The 19,959-nt window shown below is 36.0% G+C and overlaps 1 protein-coding gene across 1 annotated transcript; it reads right to left on the bottom strand.

Moving 5' to 3' along the window:
• Positions 1 to 9,148: 9,148 nt before the first annotated feature.
• LOC108347225 (cytochrome P450 83B1) lies at positions 9,149 to 11,216 on the bottom strand. The gene is made up of 3 exons (XM_017586388.2): positions 10,601 to 11,216; positions 10,120 to 10,435; positions 9,149 to 9,922 (listed from the first exon to the last, which is right to left on the bottom strand). The coding sequence occupies exons 1-3, from the start codon at positions 11,170 to 11,172 to the stop codon at positions 9,314 to 9,316; spliced, it is 1,497 nt and encodes a 498-aa protein (XP_017441877.1). The 5' UTR covers positions 11,173 to 11,216; the 3' UTR covers positions 9,149 to 9,313.
• Between the last annotated feature and the right edge of the window lie 8,743 nt (positions 11,217 to 19,959).

Here is a 19,959-nt window from a genome sequence, read left to right as displayed (position 1 = left end):
GATCCTTTAGACAATTTTGTCTTCAATTTTCATATCTTTGTAGCCTTTTCGTAGATAGGCATAACTTGTTGTAGTACTTCAACCAAAGTAGGTTCTACGAAATCTTCAACACAACTTTTGAAGTAGAGAACATTCTATGAATGTCTTCTTTACTTCTAGCATCCATTTCATACTTGTTCGTGATGGAGCAAGTGGATATAATAGGCATCTGCACAGAGTATAATAGAGATATATGCTGGCAGATATATCATTTTTCTTATTACTTTTGTTGTTTGAAACGTGCAATTAATGTTTTGAATTGCGTGTTCAAAACAATTGGGTGTTTGTCATTTTTTCTATACATGTAGATCATTTAAGTACTTTTGAAAATATACCAAGTATTGATTCATAAAGATTTCATCGTTGAATGAAAACATCGTTTAATATAATCATTTAAACTTTTAAAGGCGTTTACTAACAACTCATCATTTAGGGATATTTGTTTAGTACAAGAGTGCGTTTAGGAAAATGTTGTTCAACACATTTATTTTTGAAGCATTGTGTTAGGATACTTATCCTATTTTATCATCATTATAGTGTGTCAAGGGTTACCCTATTTATCATGATTATATTGTGTCTAGGATTACCCTATTTATCATGATTATATTGTGTCTAGGATTACCCTATTTATCATGTACTTGTGTATCAATTTATTCTTATAAATAGAAGATTGTGAGAGGGATCAATCAAGCCCTCAAGAATTATTTTACAGTTTCAATCTTAAGTTGGTATCGACCGCTCTGGTTTTTGTCTCGTAATATATATCTGTCCGGCGCCACAGTTCTTCGTCGCCCGCCACTGTCCGCCGCTGCCCGCCGCCGGCCACCGTCAACCGTCGGCCACCGTCGTCCGTCGCCGGCCACCGTCATCCATCACTGTCACAGTTTCCTTCGTCTAAACCCGTAGGGTTTTCTTGTTCCTCGCTAGTACTATTCGTCTTCTTCAGAAATGGCGTCTGGCAGTACTCTTTCCTTCTCTAGAAGTCCATCAATTACCTTCGAGAAGCTAAATGGAAAAAATTATCTATCATGGTCTGCTGCCGTTGAAATGTGGTTCCTTGGCCAAGGGCATTATGACCACCTTGAGCGAGATGGAAGCCATGTGCCTACTGAAAAAGATGATCAATGGAAACATGCAGATTTCCAGTTGTGTGCCCTGTCATGGCAATCAGTAGAACCCAAACTTCTTGTATCTTTGAGGGCTTTCAAAACTTGTCACTCCTTTTGGAAGAAATCCCAAAGCATTTATGCCAACGATATTCAACGTCTCTATGACACTACGAACAAGCTTGCATCTCTTAAAATGGTAGACCATGATATGGTGTCTTTCATGGCTGAAGCCCAATCTGCTGTCGAAGAACTTAAGATGTTTTTGGAAGTAGATCCATTAGAGGATATGAAAAAGAAACTAGACAAATTTTACATGGTGTTGATCCTTCGTGCCCTACATCCCGATTTTGATCATCTCAGAGATCAACTTCTAACTAGTCATGAGGTCCCCTCTATGGAAACATTGACCACTCGCCTTCTGCGTGTCCCGGTATCTCAAACTCAAGAAGCGCATGAACTAGTGGAACCATCTGTCATGGTTGCCACACGAGGAAGAGGAGGACGTGGCACTAGAGGAGGAGGCCGAGGAGGTCGGGGACGTACTCAATGCACATATTGCAAAAGGATGGGTCATACTCAAGAGAATTGCTACTCCTTACATGGTTTCCCTTCCAAAACCGCCAATATTTCGAAGATTGAAACTTCCACTTCGAAAACTGAAACCTCCACTTCTATGTTTTCTGAGGATGAATATCAAGAGTATTTAAGGTTAAAGTCTAACAGCTTGGCACAACCATCTCAATCTCCCAATACATCAACAGCCTGCGTTTCTCAATCTATGGAATGTCAAAATTCATGGGTAATTGACTCAGGTGCTTCTGATCACATTTATGGTAATACCTCTTTGTTCTCATCTATTTCCTTTCGAAAAAAACCTCATTTCATAAACCTTGCAAATGGATCTAAAACTTCTTCCAAAGGAGTCGGTCATGTTTCTTTGTCTCCCTCCCTCAATCTCAATTCAGTCCTTTTTGTCCCTAATTGTCCTTTTAATTTAATTTCCTTAAGCCAGTTGACTAAAATGTTAAATTGTTCAATAACCTTTGATCATAAATCTTTTGTTATACAGGAGCGTGGTTCGGGGAGACAGATTGGAGAAGGATATGAAGATGGCGGATTATACCATTTTGGATCTCGTCCAAGGGTGTCTTGTGTTGCTGCTCCTAATCCTAAAGTGCTACATGATCGACTTGGCCATCCTCATTTGTCCAAATTAAAAAAGATGTGTCCTGAACTTAGTGGTCTCCAAACCTTAGAATGTGAGTCATGTCAATTAGGAAAACATGTTAGATCTTTCTTTCCTAAAAGGTCTCAATCAATATGTAATTCTAGTTTTTCCATCATCCATTCTGATATATGGGGACCTAGTCGTATCTCCTCCTTTGGTTTTAGATATTTTGTTACCTTTATTGATGAATATTCAAGATGTACTTGGGTTTATCTTATGAAAAATCGTTCTGAATTGTTAGCTATCTTTACATCATTTTTGAATGAAATCAAGAATCAATTTGGTCAAGTAATCAAAATATTAAGAAGTGATAATACAAAAGAGTATTTCTCATCCTCCTTTTCTGCCATCTTGAGTTCCCATCGTATCTTACATCAGTCTACTTGTCCTCATCCACCACAACAAAATGGTATAGCAGAACGAAAAAATAGGCACTTGGTTGAAACTACTCGTACCCTTTTACTTGGTGCCCATATTCCTGTCCATCACTAGGGGGATGCCATCTTAACTGCATGTTATCTTATTAATAGGGTGCCCTCCTCCTCTCTTGATAATAAAGTCCATTTCTCCATTTTGTTTCCTAATGATCCTCTCTTTCATACATCTCCCCGAGTGTTTGGTTATGTATGTTTTGTTCATGACATGTCTCCATGTCTAGACAAACTCTCCGCTTGCGCTCTCAAATGTGTCTTTTTAGGCTATTCTCGACTTCAAAAAGGATATCGGTGTTACTCTCCTGAAACTAAGAAGTATTACATGTCTGCCAATGTCACATTCTTTGAACAGACTCCTTACTTCTCTCCATCTGTTCAGGATGTTTCTATCCTCCAACAGGTCCTTCCTATTCCAATGGTTGAGTCAAATAGCTCCACTGTCTCTGTCATTCCAAGTCTTGATCACAATCCTTCTACACATGTTTCTCCACATACTGAGATCATCCCACACAGGGCCCCAATGGATAATCCACCTCCCCAAGACAATGATGAATCTCCTACTTCAGATTCTTCTCCCTCGTCACCTCCTCCCACGCCTCCTGGTGCAAATGATTCAGCATGGCCTATTGCCCTCAGAAAAGGTACTCGTTCCACTCGGAACCCTCATCCCATTTATAATTTTCTAAGCTATCATCGATTGTCGCCCTCCTACTTTTCTCTTTTATCCTCAGTGTCCTCTGTTGTTATACCCAAGAATATGAAAGAAGCACTTGATAATCCTGGATGGCGACAAGCTATGATTGCAGAAATGCAGGCTCTTGACCACATTAATACTTGGGAGCTGGTGCCCCTTCCCCCAGGAAAAAAGGCGATTGGTTGTCGATGGGTGTATGCAGTTAAAGTTGGCCCTGATGGTGAAATTGATCGGCTCAAAGCTCGGCTTGTTGCAAAAGGTTACACTCAGGTTTATGGTCTTGATTATTGTGATACTTTCTCTCCTGTAGCCAAGATGACTACTATTCGTCTCTTCTTTGCCATGGCAGCCATTCGTCATTGGCCACTTCATCAATTGGATATCAAAAATGCCTTCCTACATGGTGATCTTGAAGAAGAAGTTTATATGGAGCAACCTCCTGGGTTTGTTGCTTAGGGGGAATCTGGTATGGTATGCAAATTGCATCGATCTCTATATGGCCTCAAGCAATCCCCACATGCTTGGTTTGGAAAGTTTAGCTCCATTGTTCAAAAATTTGGGCTAAAACGCAGTGAAGCAGACCATTCAGTTTTTTATTGTCATTCTTCTCTCGGGAAATGTGTTTACTTAATAGTATATGTTGATGATATTGTCATTACAGGAAATGATGTTGTTGGAATATCTCAACTAAAAGAGTACTTGTGTAGACATTTTCAAACCAAGGATCTTGGAAGTCTCAAATACTTCTTAGGCATTGAAGTAGCGCAATCAAAAGATGGAGTTGTAATATCCCAAAGGAAGTATGCTCTTGATATATTACAAGAAACAGACATGATTGATTGTAGACCGGTAGACAGTCCCATGGACCCAAACTAGAAATTAAGGACAAAAGAAGGTGAATTATTCTCCGATCCAGAGAGGTATAGGAGGCCAGTTGGCAAACTGATTTATCTCACTATTACAAGGCCAGATCTATCCTTTGTAGTTGGAGTGGTTAGTCAGTTCATGCAGGCTCCATGTGTTGACCATTGGAATGCTCTCATTCGCATTCTAAGGTATGTAAAGAAGGCTCCCGGACAAGGATTGTTATATGAAGATAAAGGAAGCATTCATGTCTCTAGGTATTGTGATGCAGATTGGGCAGGTTCACCTATTGATAGACGGTTTACAACAGGATATTGTGTTTTTCTGGGAGGAAACATTATTTCATGGAAAAGTAAGAAACAAAATGTAGTAGCTCGATCAACCGTGGAAGCCGAGTATAGGGCAATGGCATCACTAACATGTGATCTTATATGGGTGAAACAATTCCTTCAAGAGGTTAAATTTTGTGACATTCATACTTTGAAGATGTATTGCGACAATCAAGATGCTCTCCACATTGCATCAAATCCAGTGTTTCACGAGAGGACTAAACATATAGAAATTGATTGTCATTTTGTTCGTGAAAAGTTGTTGACCAAAGAAATATGTATTGAGTTTATTGGGTCAAACGATCAACTCGTAGATGTATTGACCAAGTCATTAAGGGGTCCTCGGATTGAGTTTATTTGTTCCAAGCTTGGTACATACAATTTGTATGCTCCAGCTTGAGGGGGAGTGTTAGGATATTTATCATATTTTATTATCATTATAGTGTGTTAAGGGTTACCCTATTTATCATGATTATATTGTGTCTAGGATTACCCTATTTATCATGTACTTGTGTATCAATTTATTCTTATAAATAGAAGATTGTGAGAGGAATCAATCAAGCCATCAAGAATTATTTTACAGTTTCAATCTTAAGTCATTGTTTATAACTTTAATACGTTTACCAAAAACATCATGTAGTGCATTATTTCATTGTTTAGTAAGGTATAGTAAGAGTGTGTTTATCAAAAATATCATGTAGCATATTGATACGTTTACTAAAATATCGTTTAATGTAGTGACCCTTTTATAATAAATCATCGTTTAGTAATAGTACATCTACTCTCAATAGGATCGTTTAGTCCTAGCGCTTTATTGAAACTTTTCTTTATTTATTTAGATATCATAACGCTTTTTTTATAAGAGGTCTTTCATTCAATGATATTATTTTCACAAGGCTAATACTTTGTCAAAAATTTATTTCTTTATCGTTGTTTGCTAGACTTTAAAACATGAAGATGTTAAACAGTCTTGTTTTATAAGCGATCTTGTCTTAACATGATGTCATTATGTGCAAGACTTTTCTTTCCACCCTAAAGGAGGCACCTCTAGAGTGGTGGACAGGGCTCCCATCGTACTCCATAGACTACTTCGATACCTTAACCCAAGCTTTCACCGCACAGTTTGCAACCAGCTACCGGTATGACCTCACCTCGTTCACCTCCTAAACATCCGACAGAAAGATGACGAATCCCTTCAAGCCTTTAATGACCGGTTCAGCAAGGTGGCTCTAAAGGTGAAAAACATTAATCCTAAGTCATGCTTACCTACATGATCACAACCTTGAAGTTGGGGCGTTTCGTTAACGACTTATGCATGACCCCCCAACTAGCTTTCAAGAGATAAGGCGTAGGGCGACAAAGTATATGCATTTTGAGGTGGTGGAGCAGTAATGAAATAAGGTGAAGATGATGGGTATCCAAGCTACCATGCAACCTGTCAGGAAGAAAGGGAATTACTAGGAAGCACAGGCCAACCAAGTTCTCATGGTATACCCTGCTCAACACCCCGAGGTCCTAGGTTTTAGAGGAAGCACTACAAACAAACCTTATCTCCCCACTTAGAAAATCTCATAATTCTCCTAACGTAGAGATGACCAAATATTACAAGTTCCATCACAACCATAGTCATACCATTGATGAGTGCACCACACTCTAGGATAAAGTAGAAGATCTTATCCGCATTGGTCACCTTAGGCATTTTGTGTGCTCCCATTCTAGGTATTGGAGGTAGGATGATTGGAGGGACGATAGTAGAGAGGTATGATAACAAATTTTCTTTGCAAAATTCTTTTACAAAATTAAGCATTCTGACTATCAAACGCTGACATCTTACTTGAACTATATACTAAGAACGAACACTCTTTGTATTCCTTCTAGACATGAAAAGACTTTGCAAAACCAAGATTTTTGACTATCAGATGTGTACACCTTACTTCAACTATAGATTAGACATTGGCACTCTTTACATGCCTTCAAGACATGAAAGGATTGGGGGCTTGGTGTATTGTATGTGGTCAAAGACCCCATGGTCTTTTCAACTACATCCTTTGGGTTACTTAAGACAATGACATAATACCATTTACTAGGTACCTAGTTCCAGATAGTTTATAGCCAATAAGGTGACTATTGAATGCAACATGAATGGATCGCTTAGCCGAACACCGAATACCGATAATTATGCTTTCTACACTAAAGATTGCATCTACTTTGATGACAACATCGCTCATTAAACCAGGGTACTACCTACTGGTCTTTCCTCATGCCTGCCGAGGACATTCTCTTATTGGATAACTTAGCCAAATACTATTATAGTTTCTTCTAGGTAAGTTGGTTATTGGGCCTCTGGCCAATGGGTCCATAACTGTGACCTATTCGAGTGGGGGCCCATGGTCAACAAGGTAAACCTATAAATAGTATTTTAATTGTAGTTTGACATCATTTTTCAATTAATTCATATTTGATAAGAATCTATGACCAATACAAACTTGAGCATCAGAGGATTTTCTACAAGCACCCCACAATTCAGTAGTAGGCAAAAGAGGCTCGGAGAATGAGTATCGGGTTGTAAAGAGTTTGTGGGAGTGGAAGGCGACTTCGCAGGATAAATTCAGTTTCACAAGAATAATAACTAGTACATATTATAATTTTTGAAGAGTTATTTGCTAAAACTAATTTTCTTATTTGCGTCCAAAGCTTATTTCTTAATTGTGACTATAACTTATTTCTTAAATATGACGAGAGCTCATTTGGTTGCCTATTTTGCAGTATTTGCACAACTAGACTGACAACAAGTGGTGTTATCCACTATAGATCTTGTTTTCCTTTCCAGCTTGTCATTTTATTATTTTGTAAGTTTTTTATTTCCATTTATAATGTCTTAAGACTTTTTCCTACTACATTCTCTCTAGATAGAGATGGCGTAAACCTGAATTTTTGTAACATATCTATTTATTAGTGATACGCGCTTTTTTTGAAGATAAATATATTCTATTTAAATGGAGAAAAAAAATCATGTTTTATCAGTCGCACATCCAAAGTCATTTTTTAACACTTTTAGGTAACTCCAATCGATATTAAAAATATTTTATTATTTACAAAATTGTCATCATATCATTTTTTATACCTGTTATTTTAGAAGCGGTATAAATTTGAGCTATAAAATGTGTTTTCTTTTTCTCTAGTGTAAGCACATTCAAGAAGAGTTGGAGTCATTTATGCAAGGTGAAATAAAGTTCTTCCTTTTAGGCCATCATGGAGCACCTTTAGTAGATTATGAATATTTAAGGCTTGTATTAAGAACCAAGTAGTGTAGGATTTCCTTTCAAGCCTTCGCATTAAGAGCCAAGTAGTATAAGGTTTTTGGTCATCCAATTTGTGTCTAGTTTAAATTAATCTTGGGTGATTATGTTTTTATCCTAACATGTTGGACAAGGCATGGAGGAGGGGGTCCTGCATTAGAAGAAATGACCATGTGTTATAATTATAATGGGGAAGCTTTTGCAAGAGTAGTGTCCATATGGCACTCTAGAAGTGAATAACTTTTCTAAAAGTTAGTGATTATATGTCCTCTTCTCCTTCACCAAGATGAAATTATTTTCTTAAAGTTTGCAATGAGGTAACATTTTTAGGGTTATGTGTCTACACATTTTGGAGACATCTCTCCTATAAATAGAGGTGTCTCTCCTTTGTAAAGGTCCTTTGAGATTAGTAATGAAATGTTGTCAAAATTTTGAGTCATTCAAAGTTGTCTCTAAAGCCAAGGATAGAGTATCTCATGTGGTATCTTCTAGCCACCCTTCTCTAGGATTGACTCAACCTCTCAAGAAAACCATCACTAATCTTCATCCCACCACAACCATCAAGGCATATCTTCTCATCCATCACTAACTTCCGCACCATTCTCCACTGTAGATTGCTGTTTTGCTTTGGTCCAATCTAACTTGAAGACGAGACTATTAATTCTCAAATAAATTATTGCACCTATATTCTCTCTTAGACAATTTTTTTTTGGTTGGACAAACCATCTAAGCACATAAGTTACTATTTTAAAAAATAAGATTTTTTTTTTGCTTTTCCTAGTTGATCCCATGTATTAATCTCGTATTCTTTTTTCTATGTATTTTTAATATTAGTAATCTTAAGATTTTTTTGAAGTTAATTTTTCATGTTGTTAGGAATTTAAGTATAAATTAAAAAAATTATGTTAAATGTAGTGCACAAAATTTAAACCTTAAGGTTTTATGATAGAATGAGTGTCTAAGTCATTTATTTATATCAACAACTTATATCTTAGATCTTAGAAGTGATCAATCTCCCAACATATATCACAAAACCGTTTTCTTTTTGTCAAGCTATAATAATACCGGCATAAGTACATAGTTCGTACAGTTGCTTCAATCATTTTATGGTATTCATTGGTCATTCATACAAAGAGGGACACGCTTCTCATCTCATTGTCCAACCAAGATAATATCTAAATTAATTATACAACAAAAGAAATATTCTGGAATAAGGAATTGGCATCATTATTGAGTACAATATTATCTCCAGATGCAGCTAAAGACACCAAACAACAGCAAAACAAAATATTACACGCTTTTTTATTAATCAAAGTTCTAGATTCGAACCTTAGCCAAAACACATAGAGGATTCTTCTTGTGTTGAGTAATTCCTGGCAACACTTCAGTATCAATATCTTCCTTTTTCATTCCAACTGGTAATTCCCAATCAAATGACCTGAGAAGATTTGCTAGAATAAGATCCAACGAAGCAATGGCCATAATCATACCAGGGCAAATTCTACGTCCAGCACCAAATGGAATGAACTCAAAATCTTGCCCTCGAAAATCTGTTGTATTATCTAAGAACCTCTCTGGTAAAAACTCATCTGGGTCTTTCCAAGAGTTAGGGTCTCTATGGATAGTCCAAGCATTCACATACACTATTGTCTTCGCTGGAATTTCATAGCCCTCTAAAATACATGCTTCATTTGTTTCCCTATGCACAAGTAGGGGAGCTGGTAGATGCAGTCTCAGTGTCTCTTTTATCACGGCCTTGAAATAAGGGAGCTTTTGAATATCATCTTCGTACAGAAAATCTTTTTCACCCGCCAAATTCCTAATTTCTTCTTGAACTTTCTTCATTACTCTTGGATTTTTTAGTAGTAAGGTCATAGCCCAGATCGTTGTAGCAGCAGTTGTATCAGTTGCTGCTACAAGCATGTTCTGCAACAAAGAAATCAGTAGTTCATAATCGATTCAAAACATATTTTAAACTGAACTTTGTCCAAAACATATTAAGTAATTAAACACATAATATATAAATTAAAAATGTTCTATCTGACGCCTAGTCTCTACATACATATCAATAATTTGATACACAAGTAGATAAATCAAACGAGGAAAGCAAAAGAAGTCCAAACCATGAAAACAGCTTTGATGTGATCATTTTCGAGATCTACGGAAAACGAACGTTGTTTTTTGAGTTGAAGTAAGACATCAATCAAATCCTCGTTTTCTGGTGTCTTTCTATTAGGATCCATGTGTTCATCAATGACTTCTTGGTAGAACGTATCCAACTCTTTGAAATTCTGTTCAAGACGAGCACGTAGCCCTGTGATCCTATCAATCCAACCCAAGAAAGGAATATAATCTGAGAAAAAAAACATGCCCAACATGGCTTGACACTCATTCAGTAGCTCATGGAATCTACTCTTTTCTGTTCCTTCATCTTCATACCTGGTGGAAAGTGGACCAATATATGATACTTAGTGAAACATTTAATTAAACTTTTACTCAATCTTGTACTAAAAAGTATATCACATAATTTTTTAAAACAATAAAATTTAGAAATGAGTGAGTTTATATGGGTGTGAAAAACATGTTCCATATCTCTTACAATACCTTTTCCCAAAGGCAATTCTGCATATAATAGTGCTGGTGAGGTAAATGAGTGCATCACTCAAATTCGTAACCTTGGAGGAGGAGGCATGCATGGATATTTTTCTTATCATTTGCTTGACCTCAAAGTGTCTTATTGAGGAAAAGTTTGAGACACGAATGGAGCTAAGGAGATGAACAACACAAATTTTCCTTATTTCTCTCCAATAACTATTGTATGGGCAAAATGCAATGTCAATCCCATTATAAGACAATTTCTGTTGGCCAAGTAATCTAGGTCTCCCACAAAACTCAAGGTCATGATCTTTCATTACCTCTTTGGCAAGTTTAGGAGAGGAAACAACAATGGCTGACCTTAAACCTAATTTAAGGGAAAATATTGGTCCATATTTTCTTGAGAGTTGCCATAGCTGAAGATAAAGAGTAGAGTTATTGAGCTGATGAAGGTTCCCTATTATGGGAAGGCCTCTAGGACCTGGTGGGAGTGGTGGGTTTTTCATGGTTTTGAGGTATTTGAGGAAGAATGAGAAAAACAAAGGAAGAGTAATGCAGAGAATTAGAAGTGAGGACAACATTGTTTCTATAACAATGAGGTGGAAGAAACCACTCTGTGAATCTCATATTAGAATCATAGAAACTTATATAGGGGACATAAGCATGTTAGGTCAATTTCACAAGAATCTCTTAATAGTTATCGTGACGAGGATTTCAAAAGATGATGATTCCTCAATAATATAAAAATATCTTTGCATTGAAATTGACAAGAGCAAAAATAAATAAAAGATTGAAGAAGAGTTTAGAGGTTTACACAATAGAAATTAAAATATCTTTGGTAACCAAAAATATTTTTCATATATGTTAGAATAGAATTTATCTTTAACAAAGTCTTTCTACAATGTTCTAAGAATATTAAAATATCCAAAAAAAATATAAATATTTTTACTAAAATTTCCCTGAAAAACATCCTTTTAAAATTCTAAGAACATTATAAGTAGATATATATTTAATGAGCGTAATTCAGTGTCTAGCGTCAAAAACCACTATAGAACTCCCTAGAGTAACGGTGCCCAGTGGAGAAAACCCTTCTGTCGGCCTAAATTAAAGGGTTGAAGCCATCTCAGCTAGCACTACAACATGTGATGGATACTCAAATATCTGTAGTAGCGTTAGTGCAAAGAAAAATCAAGACATATTTTAGTTATTGTATTTCGGTTTAATAATCAAAGTATATTTATACAATATAAAAATATAGATATTTTTGAATTTGGTATAAATCGAGTCTAAACTTTCATATTAGTTTTTAGTTTTGAACAAAACTGAAACATAAAACTATAAATAAAAGAAAATAAATAAAAAAATAGATTTTGATTCTTTTAATAACGGTAGTCTAATACCTTTTAATATTTTAAAAATAATTTAATTTTATAGAGATATTAGAATTCAGTTCTTCAAATAATTGAAGTGTAATGCTCTTAGAAATTAAATTATTTTTATTAAGGAAGGGGTTGAGTATAACTGAAACTTAACACTATTTTGTATTTTGGTTTAATAATAACCGAAGTTTAATATAGATGTTTTTCCTAAATATTTTTTTTGTTTTTGTTTTTTTCTACAAATCAAACCTAAACAAAATTATATACAACTATAACCAACAAATTATATAAATGGAGAATAAGTCAGAATATAGATATAACAATATGATAATTTTATATCATTTTCATTTTAAATAACTTACAAATAAATGTGTTACTTATTATTGTACATTTCTATTACATATTTTACACATAATTTTCTTATATACTGTATGGACTTCTCGTGTACATTTTCTGTTAAAAAGCTACATATTAGCTCAAAAATATACTTATCTAATACGTATATAATGTAAAAGACTGTACTAAATCTTCAAATTATTCTATCAAATACATGAAGTAATGTGAGATCTCGAAATTTTAAACATAATTAACATGTCAAATCTGTAATTATTACACTGCTGAGTCACCTGTCAGCTTCCATAAAAGCGTCTCGTCACACGTTCAGTGCATTAAAAACGCACCAACCGCTGCATGCACGAGCGCCACTTGTCACGTTGGAAGGTTCTGAAATCAGAGTGAGTGTGCAGGTGTCGGATGGAGAGACGTTCGTCCGCTCGAACGTGGACTGAACAAAACTTGAGTTTCGAAAAACTCTTCCTCTCACCTAAACCTCTCATCTCCTTCCTCAGAACCTCAACTCTTCATCTTCTCCAACTTCTCTCTAAAACATCTAAACTTCTCTCTTCTGTAACTCACCAGTTCCTTCTCCGATCACGTTTTAGAACCGTAGGGACGTTCGTCCAGTTGTGATCTTCCTTTTGGACCGAACAGAGTTTGGATCGGAACTGGTAAGTTCTCGTCGTCGACCTTTTATCTTTTCTGGTTTCATGCGAACCCTAGTTTGGTTGCATGCATGGGTTCTAAGTCTGAGTTGTTCTGATTTTTGGTGTTTTTAAACTAAGTGGAAGTTGTTGAGTGAACCTGAGTGTAGAACGCTGTTAGAGGTCGAACCAAAACCTTGCAATTGGGAGTACACTGCTATCCAGGTAAGGGAAGCTTAATAATTTGATTCATACGTATATGATTGTGTGCGAGCATGATGGAAATAGAATGTATGAGATGTATGCTGTGTTGAGTATGCTTGAACGATCGCTGTTATGCATGAATGAATATGGTATGCGCTGGTTGATATGCATGAATTGAATACTGGATGATTTTTGTATAGTATGATTTATTAATGTGAAATCTATATAGTATTAGAATTAAATGATGAAACGGAAGTTATAAGATTATGAATCGTATGAGAAATGTTAAGCTTAGATGAAGATGAAAATATGAAATATAATGATCCTAGCATATGATAAAATACGTTCGTTATCGTACGGTCATATACCGTTCGGTTTCTCTGAAAATGATTTAGAGTGAAATTCTTTCATTTGGAAATGATTCTGTCTTAGAACGAGCGTCCCCATTTGAAATGCTATTTGGGCGTTCGTCCCAATAGCGCTTGGTTTATACCAAGCGTTCGTCTTAAGTAGCGCTCGGTCTTACACCTAGCGTTCGTCCTAATAAGCGCTCGGTTTATGCCGAGCGTTCGCCTTAAAGTAGCGTTCAGTCTTATACTGAGCGTTCGTCCTAATAGCGCTCGGTCTTATACTTAGCGTTCGTCCTAAGAAGTGTACGGTCTTATACCGAACGCTCGTCAATATCCTTGATTCCAGAACGTACGTAAATAGCGTTCGTCACAGATTTTTAGTAAATGAATATTCGCTTGCGGTCATTGACTGGAGGTCGATCCTGTTAAACAATTGTCCTCAGAGTACTAAATAAATCATCTGGTTATATCCTTATCCTTTTGAATTTAGATCAAAGTCTTTAAATTTAAAATTATCCTGAAACACTTATATTATATCGCTATGTGTCGGTTCATTCAACTGATTCTAGCAAAAGTAATGTTCGTCATGTTCAGTGCGTCAACTTTATTGTTTTAAAAAGAAACCCCACGGTCTCACTCCTGACGTTCGTCCTCTCAGAGGATTGAACGCTCGTCTTTTTATGGAAGTGGAACATAGAATGAAAATGGGAATAAAAGGAAGTATTAAGGTGTGCGAACACTATAAGAAGTGAAATTATGATTTTGGTATTTGAACGAGCGTTCCATGGAGGGACGACTCTGATGTATATTGAATATTAAATTTTTGGTAAAGTATGACTGTGGATAAGTTAAGCCTCGCAGTCCATCCTGATGTTCCGTGAATACTATCTTCATGTAGAGGAAGTATGTCATGTGTGGGAACGGCAGGAGGTCCTTAGTCCATAAGTTAACATGGGCGACGTAAGAACGAACTGACCTCGAGTGGCAGCTGTTTGGTGTATCCCAGTTACTACACCACTCGGGTGCAAGGACGCTTGTAACTACACAGATTCATACAGTCCGGACGGTCGGTCTAGTTTTTATATATTTATGTTTTGGATGATGTTATATGTATTGAAGTTATGTGTTTTGTTTGAATAGAAATGTTGAAGTATGAATTTAAATTACTTAAGCTTACCCTTTCGTTTTTCCTTGTGTTGTCTACTGTTATGTACGTTCGTCCTGTCCTTGCAATGATCATCCGTGTGGATGTGAGCAGATGGTGGTGCGTCCCTTGAAGAAATGCTAGAAGAAGAAAATTTGGAGGACGCAACTCTGGTGGATGTTGAAGTTAAAGCTGAGCCTTAGAGCGCTCGCTCATGTGTTTTAGCTTCGCTAAGTTTATTTTTGTGGACGTTCGGTTATAGTTTTGTAAAGCCGTTCGTCCTTGAATTATTGTCTGTTTAAGCGTTCGTTATTTCCTGTATCTTTATGCCGTTCGGCTTTTAACGCTCGTTCGGTTTCTGTAAGACTGCACTGTTTATTTGCTTAATGTAATTAATTCTGATTATGGTAATTACTATATTTTGGGATGTTACAAGTAACATTAGCTAATTTTAATTACTTACATAGTTAGTCCTTTATGGGCTAATCAATATATCCTTCATAATAATTTATCAATAAAGTAAGATATGTCTCAACTATAAATGGCACAACGGAAAAAAAATAAAAGAAAATCAAATGTACAAAATGAAATGAATAAAATGAGACATGCAGGATTTATTTATGTATGTCGTGAATATTACAAAGATAAAATCCTTTACTTATATTACAAGACCAAGATGACATCTGTAAAACTACATGGTCTTCTGAAGGTCGTTGAAGAATTTCAGTTAATTTAAATAGATCTCGATCTTCTTGGTGTTGTCTTCGGTCTCGAAGATATCGTAGCTCTTAATCTTGAAGGAACGGTGTACCTGCAAAAATATTCTAATCGTAAGTATTTTCACGATTAAATAATACCATTATTAAATGTACAATAGTTCCATTAATAAATACCATTAATGTAACAGTTGAACAATAATACCATTAATAAATACTTAAAGTAATTATTTATTTATATATTTTTAATGACTTTTACTTACATTTACATTTGGGGGAAAGATGACCATATTATTTTTAATGATTTTTACTTAAATTATTTATATTATTTTCATACTTTTTGTTTTCAATAAAAACACTTGTTTCGGATGTGAGGGGCAGTACTGGTCCCACGTTTTCACGTCACTCTCTTCTCGTCTTCCGTACGTCGGATCTTCTGTGCTCATTTCTCAGTTCGCCAGTGGAAGACCTGCAAAAGATTCTTCGATGCCAAAGTCAGTTGAGAGCTAAGGCGTTTTTCTCAGACAGTAATGAATGTGTAATCAATGCAACCTAACTACCACTCATCCTGGATCTGTATTTATAGTTTTCGCTATAGGCTCGGGATTAGTGAAAAGTTAATCACGGCCCAATTCAGCCCAAATAGATTTTAAACCCTACTTACCTTGAACTAGGATGATTAGTAACGCAGCCGACCGCCCTCAAAGGTCTTGTTCTTGAGACCGGCTGATTCTGATGGGTCCCCAGCCGCCTGGGCGGCCTCCTTCGGTTGAGTCCTGAGTATGGGTGCGCGGGTGTCCGCCCTTCCATACAATCTTTCACAATAGTGTGATCACGGGGGTAAACGGGCGGCCGCCCTACAATACATAACCCTTCATCAAAGGTAGTTTCCTGGGTCTCATACGTTCATATGGGCGGCCGGTCCGTTTGGCAATCCAATGACATGGGTGTCCTTCCGTACGACGTCCGGTCCCCTGCCCTTCCGTACGGCGTCCGGTCCCTACTGGTACAACACTCAATTTTTTTTGTTTGACGTTCACTCAACTAAAAAATCAATAACCACCCAGAATATTAGAAGATTGAAGGTTGTTATTGACCTTGAGTGGTTGTAGAGAGAGGTGGAAGAGTCACGCAAACATCTAAATGAGACTCTGTCAACAGAAACAGTTACAAAAAGCTAATGATGAGTTGCGCCAGTGAATGTAGCACAATGGAATGCTAAAGGTATGACAACCATAACAAGCAATGAAATGTATCTAGCATAGCCTTAAAAATCAGGAACAATTGTTGTTTTTGATGTTCATCTTCCTTTGCACCGTATAAAAAATTCCTAGAACTTCTAGTTTTAGTTCTGACTTTGTAGCTGACTGATTCCTGCTTGTCTAGTGTAATTACACTTCATAGAGTCATTTTCACTGTTGTTCTAGTTTTGATTCATTTAAACTCAAATTTAGTGGGGTGATTGATGCAAAATCTACATATTTGGGTCATTACAGGTCATTTTTCAGGTATTTATGTGCTAATTAACAGTTTAAACAAGTTCAATTTGATGTATTAAAACTGTTAGAACAATTCATTTGAAGTCAGAGTGACTTGTATGCAAAATAGTATGTTAAACCACCCATTTTGAGTCAAATTAGAAAGTGGAAATGTGAATTCGAGTGGCAATTTGGTTTTATGCCTAATTAGAGTTCAAACGAGTTTAATTTGATGACTTAAAGCTGTTGAAAGTGTTAGAATAACTTGTGTATGAAATCACTTCCAAAACCACTAATTTTTGGTCAATTTTTTTCTGGTGCAGAGTTTAAAAGTCATGTTCTGTTTTTATGATCTAGCTTTGAATTTCGATATCGATTTTAGCAAGATTCGGTTCAGTGTTTTGAAGTGGAAATAAATTATCAAAAGAAGTATTGCAAAGTGTTAAAAAGGCTTAGAACTGTGCAATCCGGTTTAGAGTAATAAAAAAACAAAAACACCAAAATTGGTTTTCATTGAGACATTTCATCAAACACTTTCTGATTTTATCAAACAGTTTCGAAATAGCTTAGTTTCAACCTACGTTTTGATTTCCTTGCTTTCCTAATATGCTCTAGAACTTTTCTTAGGATCTAATTATGTGCTTACTTCATTTCTAAACCTTTTTTAATTGCTTTTAAACTCATTGGCCTCTTAAGGGTTTATTTTGGAACCAAATTATATGCAGCAACCTAATCTATTGGTGACTGTTTTGATTGATTTCAATGGTGCTGTGAAGTCTTTTTTGGAGTATTCAAGTTACGGAAACCTCCCCCTACCAAGGTAGCCTCTTAGGAAGTGGAGAGACAGCTGAATTTGGAACAATGAAGTGGTTGTTCAACAAGCAAAAGAGTAGCATTCCAACAGCATAAAACACTAGAAAAAGGCTTGCATCCAATCTGTTTTGAAGAAGCAAACATAAAGGATTGAAGTTTAAAGCACATATTAGTTTTTAAGCATCGTTCCAAGTGTAACTGAGCACCAATATCACGAAACCTTTGTTGTTTTAGATTAGGTTTTATTATTTGATTAAGTGACTTAGGAAAATACCCTTGATGCAATTCCAAGTTCACATTTGAAAATTGCAATAGCCTTAAATCGTGCATATCACATTTGAAAGTGTGTCTAGGGGCTCCAAGCGTCACTTGCACTTTCACTTAGGACCATCTAACATTTTTCATTTGCATTTACATTTCTACTATTCTACTTGATTGCTTAAATGATTTTTATGTTTTAAGTCTCCATGATATTTAGGATAGGGTAGCATCTTAGACTAAACCTTCTTTTGGTTTTAGGATAATTTCAATTTACATTTGAGACAACTTTTTGAAAGATTTCTACCTAGAAGTTTAGGTAAAAATAATTTGAGGAAACTTTGGATAGGAAGGACTTGGTTCTTAAGCTTGTCCATTTGTGACTCACCTTTAGAACAACTTTACCTCTAGATTCTCTTTAGAAATCCTTCATCTTTAAAACAAGGAAAATTTGTGAAATCTTTTTTCACTCATAGCTTGTAAAAGATTTTGAAACCTTTGAAAACAATTTCAGAAACACTTCATAGTATGAGCAAATCTAGTGTACAAGGTAGTATCTATCAATGAAAGCCTACAACTTAGGGAAGAGTTTGAACAAAAGTTTCAACAAATGGATAAAGAGATTAGTGAGCTTAAAGATATGATTGGTTAAATTTTGATTAATCAAAATAAAGGCAAAAACAAGATATGGTCTTCACATAAGAGAAAAGAATACCTTGGAGACACATCATCTCCTCCTAGTGAGCAAGAACGTTATAGCAGTCATTATAGTGATGATAATTATCAATCACCTCCTAGGAGAACCCGAAGACCTAGGGAACATTACACAAGAGAACTTAGAATAGATATTCCTCCCTTCCATGGTAAGGATGATATTAAAGAGTATTTGGAATGAGAGATGAAAGTGGAGCAGTTGTTTGAATGCCACCAAATAGATGATGAAAGAAGAGTGATTATGGACTCTTTGAGTTTTCAAGGCTATGCCTTATACTAGTGGACAACCTTAGTAAAAGACCTAAGATTAGGAAACCTACCTCTCATTAGGTATTGGAAATAACTAAGGTCAGCCTTGAGAAGAAAACATATGCTAGCCTACTCTGATAGGGAGTTGATGGACAAGTTGAAGATGAAATATAGGAAAAAGATGGAATTACTCATGTTGAGGGCTGAGATAAGAGAGGAGCAAAGGATAACAATTGCTAGGTTCCAAAGTGGACTCAATTATGATATAAGGGATAAGGTAAAGCTGTTACCTTATAATGATCTCAGTGAGTTAATCTAGCTTTATGTAAGAGTGGAGCAACAAATTAATAGGAAAAACTCCACTAAGAAAGATTATCCTACCACCTCCACCCATAAGAAAGATTATAAGAGAGAGGGTAGTCTATCCAAGCCAAGATTTGAAGGGTCTTGAGAGAGAAAGAGAGAAAGAGAAAAAGAGAAAAAGAAAAACTTCAAGTTAAAGAACCTTCCAAAGAGAATAGGAGTAGGGAGATCAAATGCTATAGATGTGGGGAAAAAAGACATTACTCTTCTGAGTGTCACAATAAGAGGTCAACCTATATCCTTGAACATGAGAGTAATAATGAGGGTTCATCTTGTACTGAGTCAGAAACATCCACTTTCGAAGAAGAAGAAGTCTTACCTTGTGATGAAGATTTACTTATGGCTAGGAGACTTCCAGAGAGAAAACATGTTGAGCTTGAACAATCACAGAGAGAGAACTTATTCCACATCAGATGCAAAGTTTTAGAAAAGACCTGTTCAATGATTATGGATAGTGGCTCTTGTTGTAATTGTTAGAGCTCAAGAATAGTAGAAAAACTAGGCTTAATTGCTACTCCTTATCCAAAACCCTATAAACTTCAATTGATCAGAGAGGATGAAGGAATATAGTAAAAGAACAAGTGAGTGTATCCATTTCCATTGGAAATTATCAAGATAAAATTGTTTGTGATATATATAGTACCAATGAAAGTTGGACACATATTACTTGGCAAGCCTTGGCAGTTTGACAAACAAGCTCTCCATGATGGTGCACTAACA

Source organism: Vigna angularis, chromosome 9, assembly GCF_016808095.1.
Source record: "Vigna angularis cultivar LongXiaoDou No.4 chromosome 9, ASM1680809v1, whole genome shotgun sequence".
In the NCBI taxonomy this organism is placed as follows: domain Eukaryota; kingdom Viridiplantae; phylum Streptophyta; class Magnoliopsida; order Fabales; family Fabaceae; genus Vigna; species Vigna angularis.
Note: the sequence above shows the minus strand (reverse complement) of the source record. Positions and strands in the feature narration are given on the sequence as shown.

Coding starts and splice junctions, on each gene's coding strand:
- LOC108347225 (XM_017586388.2), bottom strand. CDS start 11,172: ATGTTGTCCTCACTTCTAATTCTCTGCATTACTCTTCCTTTGTTTTTC. Junction 10,436..10,600: donor AGAATTGCCTTTGGGAAAAG/GTATTGTAAGAG, acceptor ACTTTCCACCAG/GTATGAAGATGAAGGAACAG. Junction 9,923..10,119: donor ACATCAAAGCTGTTTTCATG/GTTTGGACTTCT, acceptor TCTTTGTTGCAG/AACATGCTTGTAGCAGCAAC.